The following is a 12,181-nucleotide window of genomic DNA, read 5'->3' on the forward strand; positions in this document are numbered from 1 at the left end:
TGTAAGAGCTGTGGACTGCTAGAAACGACTGCCTTTGATTTGCACACTTTGCGCATTAGTAGCTGTTTCAGTTATAAGCCTGAATTTTAGTAAGGGCCTGACCTTCTGACTTAGCTGTAACAGTTGAAAATATCTACCTTACATGGGCAGAAAACCTACAAGGCAGGAAAAAAAAAGAGGAAGACATAAATAATATAGCAGTGACATAACCACAAGAGTGACAGCAGAATTGAGCATTTTAAAACCACCACTTTCATTTTAGACTCTTTAGAAATATCCCAGATTCTATGCAATGAAAACTCCGAAGAAACAAACCAGGGCACAAGATTAGATTGATTGTTTACATTTTTTTATAATAGGCTAATAGCAAAAAGCATCTCAGAAGAATAATCATTTTAACTGTTGGTAACTTTTAACTCATCAGAAAACAATTCTGTTTCTCTAAAAAATCCAAGTGAACACACATAACTCCACATAATGTAATCACACATGGTTCCATATTGTGGGATTCAGAAGCCTGTAGCATATCATTTTATGAAGAAAAGCTTCTAAAAGTGATGCAGCAACGTGTCTTGGAATATTCAAGTCATAAAAATTATCTATTTGTCTCAGAAAGGAACTCCATTTGCCTTTCCCACTGAGAGTCACCTGCATGAAAAATGTAGAATCGTGAGAAAGGTAACATAAAGTAAGTCATTTACGCTAGGGGAATAAGCATCAGTTTCTGATAACGTAACTCTTCTTCACTGCCTCTTTTTTGCCGAGAAATTTGTCTTGGTTGTTCCAAAATGGTATTCTTACAGGAAGAGATACATTCTTACCTACATGCTTACTAACCAGCACCAGAAGTAGAAGACAGGAGAATGACTGCACTTCTGCATTAGGTTCTGTACCTGCAAAACAAAAACTCTACAAAAACATATTTCTAAAAATTCCTTGTGCTTCTACTAAAGTTTTGCGTCCAAAGCATGAGAGCTGCATTTGATGTTTTAGAAGTATTGTTCATGCTGGCTGTCTGCAGCATCTCTAAGCAAGTCTACCTCAATCACATTTATTTGTTATCCATTATATTTGTTATTATATTCAGTAGCTTTATTGCAGTCCACAGTGCTTTCACCCTACAGACAGGAAGCCACAATATTGCAGCTAAACTTACATAGCTGGTCATCTTCATTTCCTTCTTGAATTTGGAAAGCAGCCAAAACAGTAAAACTCTTTAAGAAACCCTTTTTCCTGCAATGCAAGCCAGCTGTTCCAGGTACCATAGGAAGTCTTTGTGCACCAGCAGCTCCAGACCATAAGTTACTTGAGACTCCTTGGTGAACAGAAGCTCATCCACGTAGGAGTAATTCTATAAGGTCAGCACCATCAAAGAGTTCATGTGCTCAGCATTCCTTAACACAAGTAAGCTTTTTGGGTCATCACCACCTTGTGTGTGGCAGATCTGTGCTCTCAAAGGCAGGTGCGCACACTGATATATTAGTAATAAAATCCTTCCAAATGCAGAGAAGGAAATGTCTCCGTTGCAACAGTGTTGTAAGCACAGTGACATTTTACTACGTGCCAGGCATCACACACATTTTCCTTAGGCAACAGATACCTTACCACGCTACCTCTATATGAGAAAAGTTTTCCACTCGGTATCTTCCCAATAACTTTATAGAAATGAGATGACAATAGCCAGGGGCACACCTGAAATCCTTAGATTTAAACATACACTGAAATGGAAGCTTCTTAACTCGAAAAATGACAGGAGACAAGCTTCTGAGCATATCTCTCGCTAAATGTCACCTTCTCAGCAATACTCTCATCAGTGGTTACATAAAAGGCAGACGCTATCTAGTGATACATGCATCTACCTTGCAGCAGGCATACCTGCCTTCTGAAAGGTGTAGCTTATATCCTTCAGAGTTGCACAGCAGAAATGTGATCTCACAATCCATAGCTTCAGGAGGTGCAAGCCCAGTCTGTACTCTCAAACCTTCTTTTTGTAGCCATGCAATGATGAGAGCTAGAAACCGGAAGCAAATATGAACTGAAGTACTTGTCAAAGTTCACCAAACAAAAACGAGACAAACTGAAACTTGATATTATTTTGGTGGGCTGCTTTTTTAATTTAAAATTGAAAAAAGACTGTAAACACAAATAGCCCTACTGTGCTCAGTTTTGAACAGCAAATTGAATTGGTCTCTTACATCCCAGTTTAACATCCAAAATCTTGTTGCACTGTGGTATGAATGGATGCACAGATTCTCTTACCTTCCTCTTCTACTCAGTAAAGATCTTGACCAGAGAAGCTTTCTCAGCATGACTGTTGTCTAGTCCGGTACATTTACAGGAGAAGACTTAACTCTGATGAACTAGTCTTTTCCAACAACAAACAAAAGTTTGTCGTTAAATTCCCAAACAGCTTTAGCAACACAATAAAGAACAACTTGAAATCAAACCTCATCCTTTCAATTCACATTGCTACTGTCTCAGTGCTTGTCATTGATGGGTTATGCCTCTCTTGTATTTCATTTTCCAGATGAGGAAAAAATTACTCTATTCCACATGGCCCCAGTATTTTCCATTCCATTTCATCCTGTTTAAACATAAATCTCTCAGTCTTCTAGCTCTTCGTACTTACAGCTCTCAGTTAAGCAAAAAAAACAGTCTCAGGACTTCGTGATAATTATCCTCAATAACCTCTCTCTATTCTTAGTCTGTTTCACATGAGTAACCAAGTGATTTATTGTCCAGAGAACAGGAGCAGAAAAATGAAATGCAACAAACATTTTTAGAATTTTATTAACGTTAACAAAAGCTGCAAATTAAAGGGCAATCAGTCATTTTGGTGAGGATTCAAGCACACATTTAAACATCAGCTGAGCAATATTTAACAAACTATGTACAATTGTGTCAGCCATCGACTGCCGAACAACTAATCGATGTAATCAAAATCTTCTGGAATTCCAAAACTTTTATCAATTCTGCTCTCTTCAAATCCAAATTTACGCTTGGCCCAGGACTTTATTGCAAAGATGTTATCTGTAAACAGGATGGAAAACATACGGTTTTGAATGTTTAAGAAAGCATGACTTGTGGTTTTGCATACACCAAATCCATATGCACCAGCTCTACATAGAAGAAAAAGGTACATGGTTGAGAACATCACTATTAAGTAGATTTGGAACAGAAAATGGGAGCCTTTCGTTAATGACATTTTTACTAAATATTAAGTAAAACATGTCATCTCTTCTGGAGGTTACCTTGGTCTTTTCTTGTGCTTCTCCTATAAAAGGATTGAAAGCTACAGTTATAGTATAAGTTTGCCATACAGTGATGAGGGAAGTGTGAATATAAGTATTCTATAGGTCCCTCTTCAACTAATCACCTGATGTGTGATTGTCCACAACTGCAAAAATCAGATTCAAGTTAACCATAAGGTCCTTCCTAGTCCTTCATGTGCTTGAAACTCACTATTTGCTACCAAGCATAAAATGTAGTATTCATTTAAGATAGTAAGTATTCTCTATGTTTGCACAACATGGAAATGTTCTTTGTTCTTTTTCTTTTAAGCATCAGACATTTGGTTTTAAAATGGTCTTTTAACTATATATATGCTATATATATATACACATATACACACTACAACCTCTAACCTAATTCTGCAATTAAACAGCAAAGTACCTTCTGCAGGCTGAGGCATAGTTCCCTCACTTCTCTAAACATCTTGATAACAACAGTCTGTCATCAACAATAGAAAGCCCTGACAACTGTACCCCCCCAAGTTATTTTCAAAATACGTAACTTTGTTTCTTCATAAGCAGTAAACAACCCAATGAAAATGAAGATAGAAAGTAGTAATAGCCAAAAGACTATAACTACTATAGACTGCTGCACTTGGCATAACAGATAATAGCGAGCAGTCCAGCAGTAATAGATGAACTCTAAACAAAAAATTACAAACTGTATTCCAAATAATTAAAGAAAAAAGTATGGACGTACATATTGCTTGCTCTGTAAAATGGAAATATGAAGCAACATAGCTAAGCTAAGCAACAGCAGAAAATTGAGTTAAACTTCCATACAAATGTTACCGCAGTAAATTTCTATAAAACTGCAGCATTTCTCCTGCACGTCAAAGCTGATGAATTAGGTTAAGAAATCCCTGCCTTATATTAGCATCCATCATATGGTAGCAGCAATAAGGTTCCACAAAGCATTCTACTCTTCATAAACAGATGAAAATTCAGAGAAGAAGAATTAAACTTTTTGGATACCTGGAATTATGACAGTGCCAAACTAAACACTGCCGTTTCTGGTCTCTTTCTATTAAAGTTTTCCTCATCTTAAGAGATTTCAACTCAACCAAAAAAATGAGCTGTGGGTTTTAACATGGTGTGCAAGACAGCACCAGAAGAACAGATCTATTAAGTGACATTAAGTACATCCAGTAATTAAACTGAGGAAATTTATTCTTTTTTGAACCATGATTTATACAAAAAATATATTTCCGTATGCTTTTTAAAAGTGAGAGCTATCCTGCATCATGTCCTAATAAAATTTAAAATTCTTATCATCACGTAGGTCTTTTACTCAAATTGCTCTAGCGTGAAGCTGTGCTAGGCGAGATAAATGCATACACACCAGTCCATCTGTTGGCTGCCTCCTTGGCTACTTTGTTTGTTTGGCCTGAAACAGATGAAAACAAAAAAGAAAAAAAAAGCGTAAATCAGAGTGAAATCATACAATAGTTTCAAGATAAGGAGATTACATTTTTATTGATGCCATTTCTAGGGAACCACAGATTATAAAGAAGTTATTCTATTGCTTCCAAAGCCTTTTTCTGTTTTACAGTTTTAATGTTCCATCAAGCATGAAGCTAAATTAAAGAGAATCAGGAGCAAAGGAGCGTAAAAGACACTATATGAACAATTGTGAGTTTTTGAAGTGAATTTTAAAATAAAATAATCCTAGTTTGGTTTGCCTGGGGACTTAATTGTCTGTATCCAGATTGGAACTAGATACATGGCCTGAAGGTACTAGAGGTAAATGAGACTGAAAATATTTTATAATCCTCTCTGCATGTAAACTATCTGTCACATAGGTATGTACTACTCTATACAGATAAGGAAACTGACAAGAGTAACGGTCTATCACAGGAATCTGCAAACATATCACGTAGCTCTGGAAAGTCCCCTGAGCTTTGAGAACCCCCTCGATGAAAGGAAGGCAAAATAATGCTCCTGGTTATTAGACTCGGCTTCCCTCACTTACCACAACTCCAGATTTAAATACCTAATAGTAAATTGCCATTACTACAAATGGCTTTTATATAGCTTCCATGAGGCAAAACTGTATTAAGAAGAAAATCCTCTTAGATCACCTTGCTCCCAGTAAAAAAAGTACTGAATCAAATCAACAGGTTGGTTTGTAACGTGGGAATTTATCAGAATCATTATGGTTCTCACGCCTACACATAACTCAGTTATTCCCTGTCAGTCTTGTTAGTACTTGCATGATAATATTCATTTGAATGGTCAGCATGAAATTTGTCTCCAGGGGTACTGAGAAGTGAATATATGATCAGGTATCCATTGTTATAAAGATTATACTTCAGGCAAAGTTAAATTACCTTGAAAAATCATCTGTTAGCACGCAAGAAAGTAAGCACTCATTATTCTACCCTTCGGTATACCTCAGTAAGCGATGTGGAAAATGTTTAAATGACAGTAAAACACAGTTTCAATAACTGCAGCTTCTGAAGATGGTATACAATTAGAAAGCTTGGACATACCATAAAGAAAAAGTAAGAAAGACGGGCAGAAAAGGGAGTGGGTGGGAAGATGGCATTTTGGATCATTTGCATACATCAGAAATTCAAGTTATTCCTTGCTGAACAGATATACTCCTTGTTTTCTTTGCTGACTTCTTGTTGCCACCTCCACTTTTTCAGTTCCACGAATGGCAGCACTGACATCACACCGGCAGCCAAGGACATTTTGAACTGTACTTTACCTGATGCTATACAGAGCAAGTTTGCAGAGTAAGGGCTTTTGCTGGTCAAGACTTTAAATGCGTTAGCAATGATACTTAACTCAGCATTTTTTTTTTTTTTTAATGCTAGAGTACAACCGTAAAGTTGCATTTGACTCCAAGTCAAAGTTTGAGTGGCAAAAACTAGGATGGTATCAAACTCCCTGGATCCAGAGCTGCAAGGTAACAATACCCAAGGTCGGGATGCGGCGACCGCCTCCATGGCGCCTGCTAGGGCTCTGCAGAAAGCTCTGCTTTGCTGGAAGCAGCTAAGCAGCCGATTCCTCTGCTTCTGCATCACACAGCAGCTCTAAGCTCCTGCAGCTTTCAGCACACGGCCCTGTGCATAAAGCACAGTGGCTGTATTGGTACAGAGGATTTGAAAAATAGCAGCAGCATGGTGCTTCATCATCCTTCAAACACTGCTTATGCATGTTAAAATACACAGACGCAATTGTGTTTAAAATGTGACTTTTACCTCTGACAAAACAGGCTGAGGTGACCTACAGGTGCAGGTGGGGCAACAGTGTGGCTAGAATGGTGGTGGCTGCCTGTAACAGAGCTGTGGCAAGAAATAACATCATGGTAGCAAGGGCAAGAAGCTATGCGGGGAAGCCCACAGCGGGCAGCACCTTCAATGACTAAAATAGCAGGAAATAACAAAAGCAACAACAAAAGCAAGCAGAGAGTGAAAGTATACAAACAAAATGGTGAAAGATTTTAACCACGTCATTCTTGCCATGCACCACCTGGGACTGATCACAGACTGACAGCAAAGTGTCATGCTGCAAGTGTGGAAAGATGACAAGTGGAGGCAGAACTTCAGGATGAGGAAGGTGACATTCAAACAATCTGGCTGAATATCAAAGAAAAGGCTGCCCCAGTCCTCTGGAAGCTGGGAACACACATCCCCCACATTACTCTACTGACAGCGAGCTCAGAGCTGGGGAAACAAGAGCCACTTGTTTCCTTAGGCACAAGACATTTCCAGAAAATGCATCCACTAGAGGTTGGGACAATTCTTGTTGCTTGTGATTTCCCATTTACACTGGCTGGCATGCAAGAGCATCACACAGAGGCAGATGTGGGTTTATTCTGCCATGCCTAAAGTTGCTTAAGCCAACAGCCATATTGTATCAGCAGCAATGCCAGCTATTTTGGCAAGTTACAATGCAGCCACGTGTTCCTCTTGTCCAGCCTGACCAAGCTGATGCAAACAAGACAGCTTGCACCGCCTCTTGTCCTCAAGCGAGACTGGCGCTGCCACTGCTGCAGGATGGCACTGCACTCTGCTTAACCACTAATTCCTTCGCTTACTTTCCCTTTACATTTCTTTTTTTAATCTAGGGTGGGGGAAAACACACCTCATCCATCTCCAAAAACCGCCGTATCATTCACCATAGCTATGGGCTGGGTGAGCATTTAGCTATGTGAAGTCAAGACTAAAATGCCTTGGGACGTGGTTCAATTCTTGCCTATGATTCCAGTGCAGAACCTCGTCTGCCTGAAAGAGAAAGGAGGAACAGCTACTGGCAGTCACGGACCCGCATCACCCGAAGACACCAGCTGCATCTGCGTTACCGCCAGCATCTTCCAGAGGCCCCACACCTCCATCACAAGAACTGAGAGGCACAAAGGAATCTGCACCTGGACTACTTCATGGAAACCTCTTGTAGTTGCTTGTTGGGACTTTCAGTGGTTGCATCATCTACACACGTGTGTGCACAAAGGGTGAGGGAGCGGAGGAGGAGCAGAACAGACATCCCCACCACCTACCTCACGTGCTGATGCAAGTCAAAGCCGTGCTGCTTTGGACTGCCTGTTTTCTAGCTCCACAGGATCATACAGCCATCGGCCTCCCACACAGCGGAGGAAGTATGTATTCACTTCAGTTCCTGTGACAACTCATCAATCGACTTGCCTGCTCCCTGCCTGCAGGACTCAAGGCGTTTGCTCGGCTGAGGCACGCACCTGTGTCCTGGGCTGACCAGTTTCAGGCACTCTCAGCATTTTCTAAGCTGGTAAATGGAAGCTTGCATTCTCTCTCCTGAACTGAACGAAAGCAACCACTGCACACACAGCGGCGCAAGACCAAGAGGAAGCACAGCTTGCATGGCTTTTTAGCCTAAATGATTCAATGACTCTATGCTTGCAACACTAGACTGTTATGTTAGCAAGACGCACCTGGAAATATGCCTTAAATAGTGAGAGGCTATGGGTCAAAGAGTTAGTACTAACTAGTCCTTCTAGTATTCTCTTCTTCCCTCAACCCCTTGCATCTCTGGAAACCTGCAGGGAATTCAGGAGGCCCAGATTCTGGGAACTGAATCATATTCCTAAGCAGTTTCCTTACCATATGGACAAGCCTCTGAATCCCCTTAAAGGAAAGCAAAGATAGGGAAAGGAAGGCCTGAATGTCTAAAGAGAAAGTGAAGGAGGGCTGGAAACACTCTTTAAGGCAGGCAAGTGACAAGCAGATGGTGACCACAGGGATAAAGGAGCAGACCGGGAGACTGCCCTGAAGAAAAGGCACGTGGAACAGCAGCAGGAGGTCCAGCAAAAGACTCCTGAGGCAAATGGACAGCACCCGACCTGGAGTGACGTCCAGCGGCACAAAACGTTAGTGCAGCAATGTGTCTAAACAAATCTGAGCTGGCAGCATGTACTGGCTCAGAAGCAGCGTGGTCAGGCCATGCTGGTTTTGATTCAGCTCTGGAAGCCACTCTCTGCATACTGCAGAACCACAGCCTCCTCTTTCCTCTCGTCCCTGCTCCTGCCCCCACATTCACCCACTTTTTCCCTGGAGGGGATGGTGGTGGGAGTTGAAGGTCCTACTTGTGTTCCAAAGTGAAATGGCCACTTGAGGTTTTTAAAAACCCCAAATATTTCCACAGGCAGGGAAAACCACTACATGCCTCGTCTACACAATATGCTCCAGGAGACTAGGTTACTCCTTCTGTCAGACTTCTGATACTTCCATGGCTAAAACACAGTTACAATAACAACCACATTATAAATATTTCCAAACTTACTTTCAGGTTCTTCCCAAAAGCTTTTTTAAGTCCTGCATCTATCACTAAAGTAACACTATGGAAGCAGTCACTGAAGAGTATTCAAAAATCAGACTGTAAAGGTAACATATTTCAGCTCCAACAGCTGTAGTGAAAAAGCTCTCAGCACAGCCCCATCCAGCTCACAACCACCTATAGACCTGGAAAAGAAGAAAGACATGTAGCCTTCTTTTCTCTTCGTCTTTGCTTCTACTCTGACATGTTCAAGATAACTTTAGAGATTATTGAAAGCAATGCTTTTATGCGTAAACTAAGTTTCCAGGACCACCCAGGAACCCCAATGTCGACAGAACAAAAGCTATCTATATTTATAAAACTAACACAAGTTGGTGGCAGTTTGACCTACCAGAACTAATGCCACAAGGGAACTGTGTGGATTTCCCACCTGGAAGATGCCTGACTGCAGAGAGGGCTAGCACCCTTTCAAGGAGACAGCCACCCATCAACCTGTGGGACTGTTAAGCAGATACATGCTGAAGTCTGAGGTTGTATTTTGCATGTGGCTGAGGGAGTAATTTCAGTGTGAATTGCAATTCCTGTGAATGAAATGCAGAGAACAGCTGCAACTGTTCACACAGGCCAGTGAGGATTATTAGCCCGAAGATTGCCAGTCTCTCTCATGAAACTGGCCAGGGCAAACAAGTTACATTATGGGGATTTGAATTCCAGTAATAACTCTGCATCCACTCACACCAAGTTTAAATATGAAAAACTGCAACAACCAGAAGAAAAGTATATGAACGCGAAATCTCCAATGACTGATTATTCATCGCAGTCTACAGTTATTCATTCTCATGCTCTCGGGCCACTCTCACTTTCCAGAAACGTTGTTTACCTTGCTATCACACTGGAGCAGATTTATGTTTCTCTGCCCCTTGGAGAAGCATCTTTTTAACATCCCGTGATGCACAATTGCAAAAACCTTTCCCATAAAAGAAAATGTCTCATGCAAATAAAGATCCCATCTCTAAAGCCCAGGGTAGAATGTGAACACAGAAATTCACAGAAACATCGAATTGCTTGGGTTGGAAGGGACCTTAAAGATGATGGAGTGCCAACCCCCTGCCATGGGCAGGGACACGTCCCACTAAACCAGGCTGCCCAAAGCCCCATCCAGCCTGGCCTCAAACAACCCCAAGACTATGGGCAACCTGTTCCAGTGCCTTGCCACTGCTGAGTAAAGAATTACAAACCTGTCATCTACCGAGTACAAAAGCTAATTACCTAGCAACTCGTACTGACACATCCATCCACAAACCAACACCAGAGCCCCTGATCGCACAATGAGGTGATCAAGTGGCTTCTTTAAACGCCTGAAGTTAAGCAACCTTGAGAGGAAGTAGCTCACAACACTGTCTATAGGGTAACTCAAAACATAGCAAGAGTGGTTTTAGAAGAAAGTTTTGTAGCCAAGCGTTAGGCAGAGATCCTTGTTTAATGCTATATGCAATTTTCACCTTCCCCCATGCTTTCCAAAGAAGAGTTTCCGCCTATAAGGAGAATAAAGTGCTGTTCTTTAGAAGAATGAGAGCACATCAGAATTTTGTCAGCTTCTTTGAATCCAAAATAACACATCATTCTTCCCCCATACTTCAGCATGCCACATAATACTTATCCCCATGATATTAAGCAACAAATCACAAGGCTTCAGAATTCATAACAACTGAATTCAAGTCAATGAAAAGATATGACTTCTCATTTAAACAACATCACAAATTCAATAGAACTATTTATACTGACATATTACTAAATAATATTGAGGAGTATCTCTTTTTTAACACATAGACTCTGGAAAAAAAATCAGAACTACAGGAAAACAGCTGTCGATTATTATGATTCCTACCTATGGATCTACAATTATTTTTAAAAGCATGGAACACAACACAATAAGCCACTTGTGATGGAAAAGCATTCAAGGAATTTTAACACATGAATGAATTAAATTAACATTCCTGTTTCAACAGCTGTATGTACAGATATATATATATATATATATGCTTGAAAATATATCTGAGCACATGCATAAGATAGCACCACTCATTTACACGGTGAGACGCACCAGTGCACAGAAAGCTACCAATATGCTGATCCACATCTATGAGAATATGCTTTTAAAGGGTCTGCAATCTTTGTTGGAAAAAAGTGTCAAGCCTCATCAGCAAGAACTCCCTCTGTCCTATATGAAAAGGTCACACTGTCAAATTTCATCAGTAAGTACACAGCGTCTCTTTGAAAAACGTCCAACAGAATTTGTCAGAATCGCTACCAAAAGATTCCTCTATACGAAATAGATGTTCTTGTGCTGAAGCTTACTGTATTCACGTACCCACAGAAAAAGCCCACTTACCTTTTAAGTATGCTACCTGAAAGCCTGTGCTGAAATCCTAGTTGCATAACTAAAATGCATCTATTCTTACCCAATTAACAGAGTAGAAGTACTGTTCTTACACAAGGGAAACAAGCACACCAGCCTTCTGATTCAGGGCTCCTTTTCCTCTCTTCACTTACTGGTTGAGCTGTGCTGCAGAACTGCAATTCACACAAAGGCCCATCCCAGAGCGCTTGGCTTTTTGTCACTGCTGCACACCTCCTGTGTCACAAGAGTTGTAGAGAAATGTCTGCAGGGTGTCTCAGGAGGGCCTCTACTCTCTGCACACATGACTTTACACATGTCCAGCCTTACCTATGCCATTTCAGAGCTGTTTGTAGCCTGTTTTGAAGTCTTCCAGTGTTAGAGCTTTTACGACCTCCTCAGGCAATCTACTTCTGTGCTTGATCATTGCTACCATTAGAATAGTTTTTCATCCTTCTTTTTCCTGCCATTTAAAGCTATTTACTTATTGCTCAGTTCCCCATGAACCTGAGCAATGGGCTATTCATTTCCTTTTCTGAAGCAGAAATATGTTTTTTCTTTCAAGCCCCTTTTTTTAATATTTTCCCCTATAATGTGGTTGCTAGACCTCCAGTCTTTTTGCTGTACTCTGAATTCCCTCCAGTTAGTCATACATTTTAAAGTAAGATATCCAAAACTGAACACAGTGTTCCAGCTGAAGTCTCACTAATGCCAACATGAGTAGAAAGATTATTTC

At 40.6% G+C, this 12,181-nt stretch overlaps 1 protein-coding gene across 2 annotated transcripts in view; it reads right to left on the bottom strand.

The window, feature by feature from the left end:
• Positions 1–2,772: 2,772 nt before the first annotated feature.
• MND1 (meiotic nuclear divisions 1) overlaps positions 2,773–12,181 on the bottom strand; it is a 41,343-nt gene continuing 31,934 nt past the window's right edge. For both annotated transcript variants that reach the window (XM_083834027.1, XM_083834028.1), the window contains 2 exons: positions 4,633–4,677; positions 2,773–3,030 (listed from right to left, as the gene is read on the bottom strand). In XM_083834027.1, the coding sequence (XP_083690153.1) occupies positions 2,924–3,030; positions 4,633–4,677 (152 nt within the window). In that variant the 3' untranslated portion in view covers positions 2,773–2,923. The remainder of the gene's footprint in view (positions 3,031–4,632; positions 4,678–12,181) is intronic.

Source organism: Anser anser (genome assembly GCF_964211835.1).
Source record: "Anser anser genome assembly, chromosome: 4".
Lineage (NCBI taxonomy): Eukaryota > Metazoa > Chordata > Aves > Anseriformes > Anatidae > Anser > Anser anser.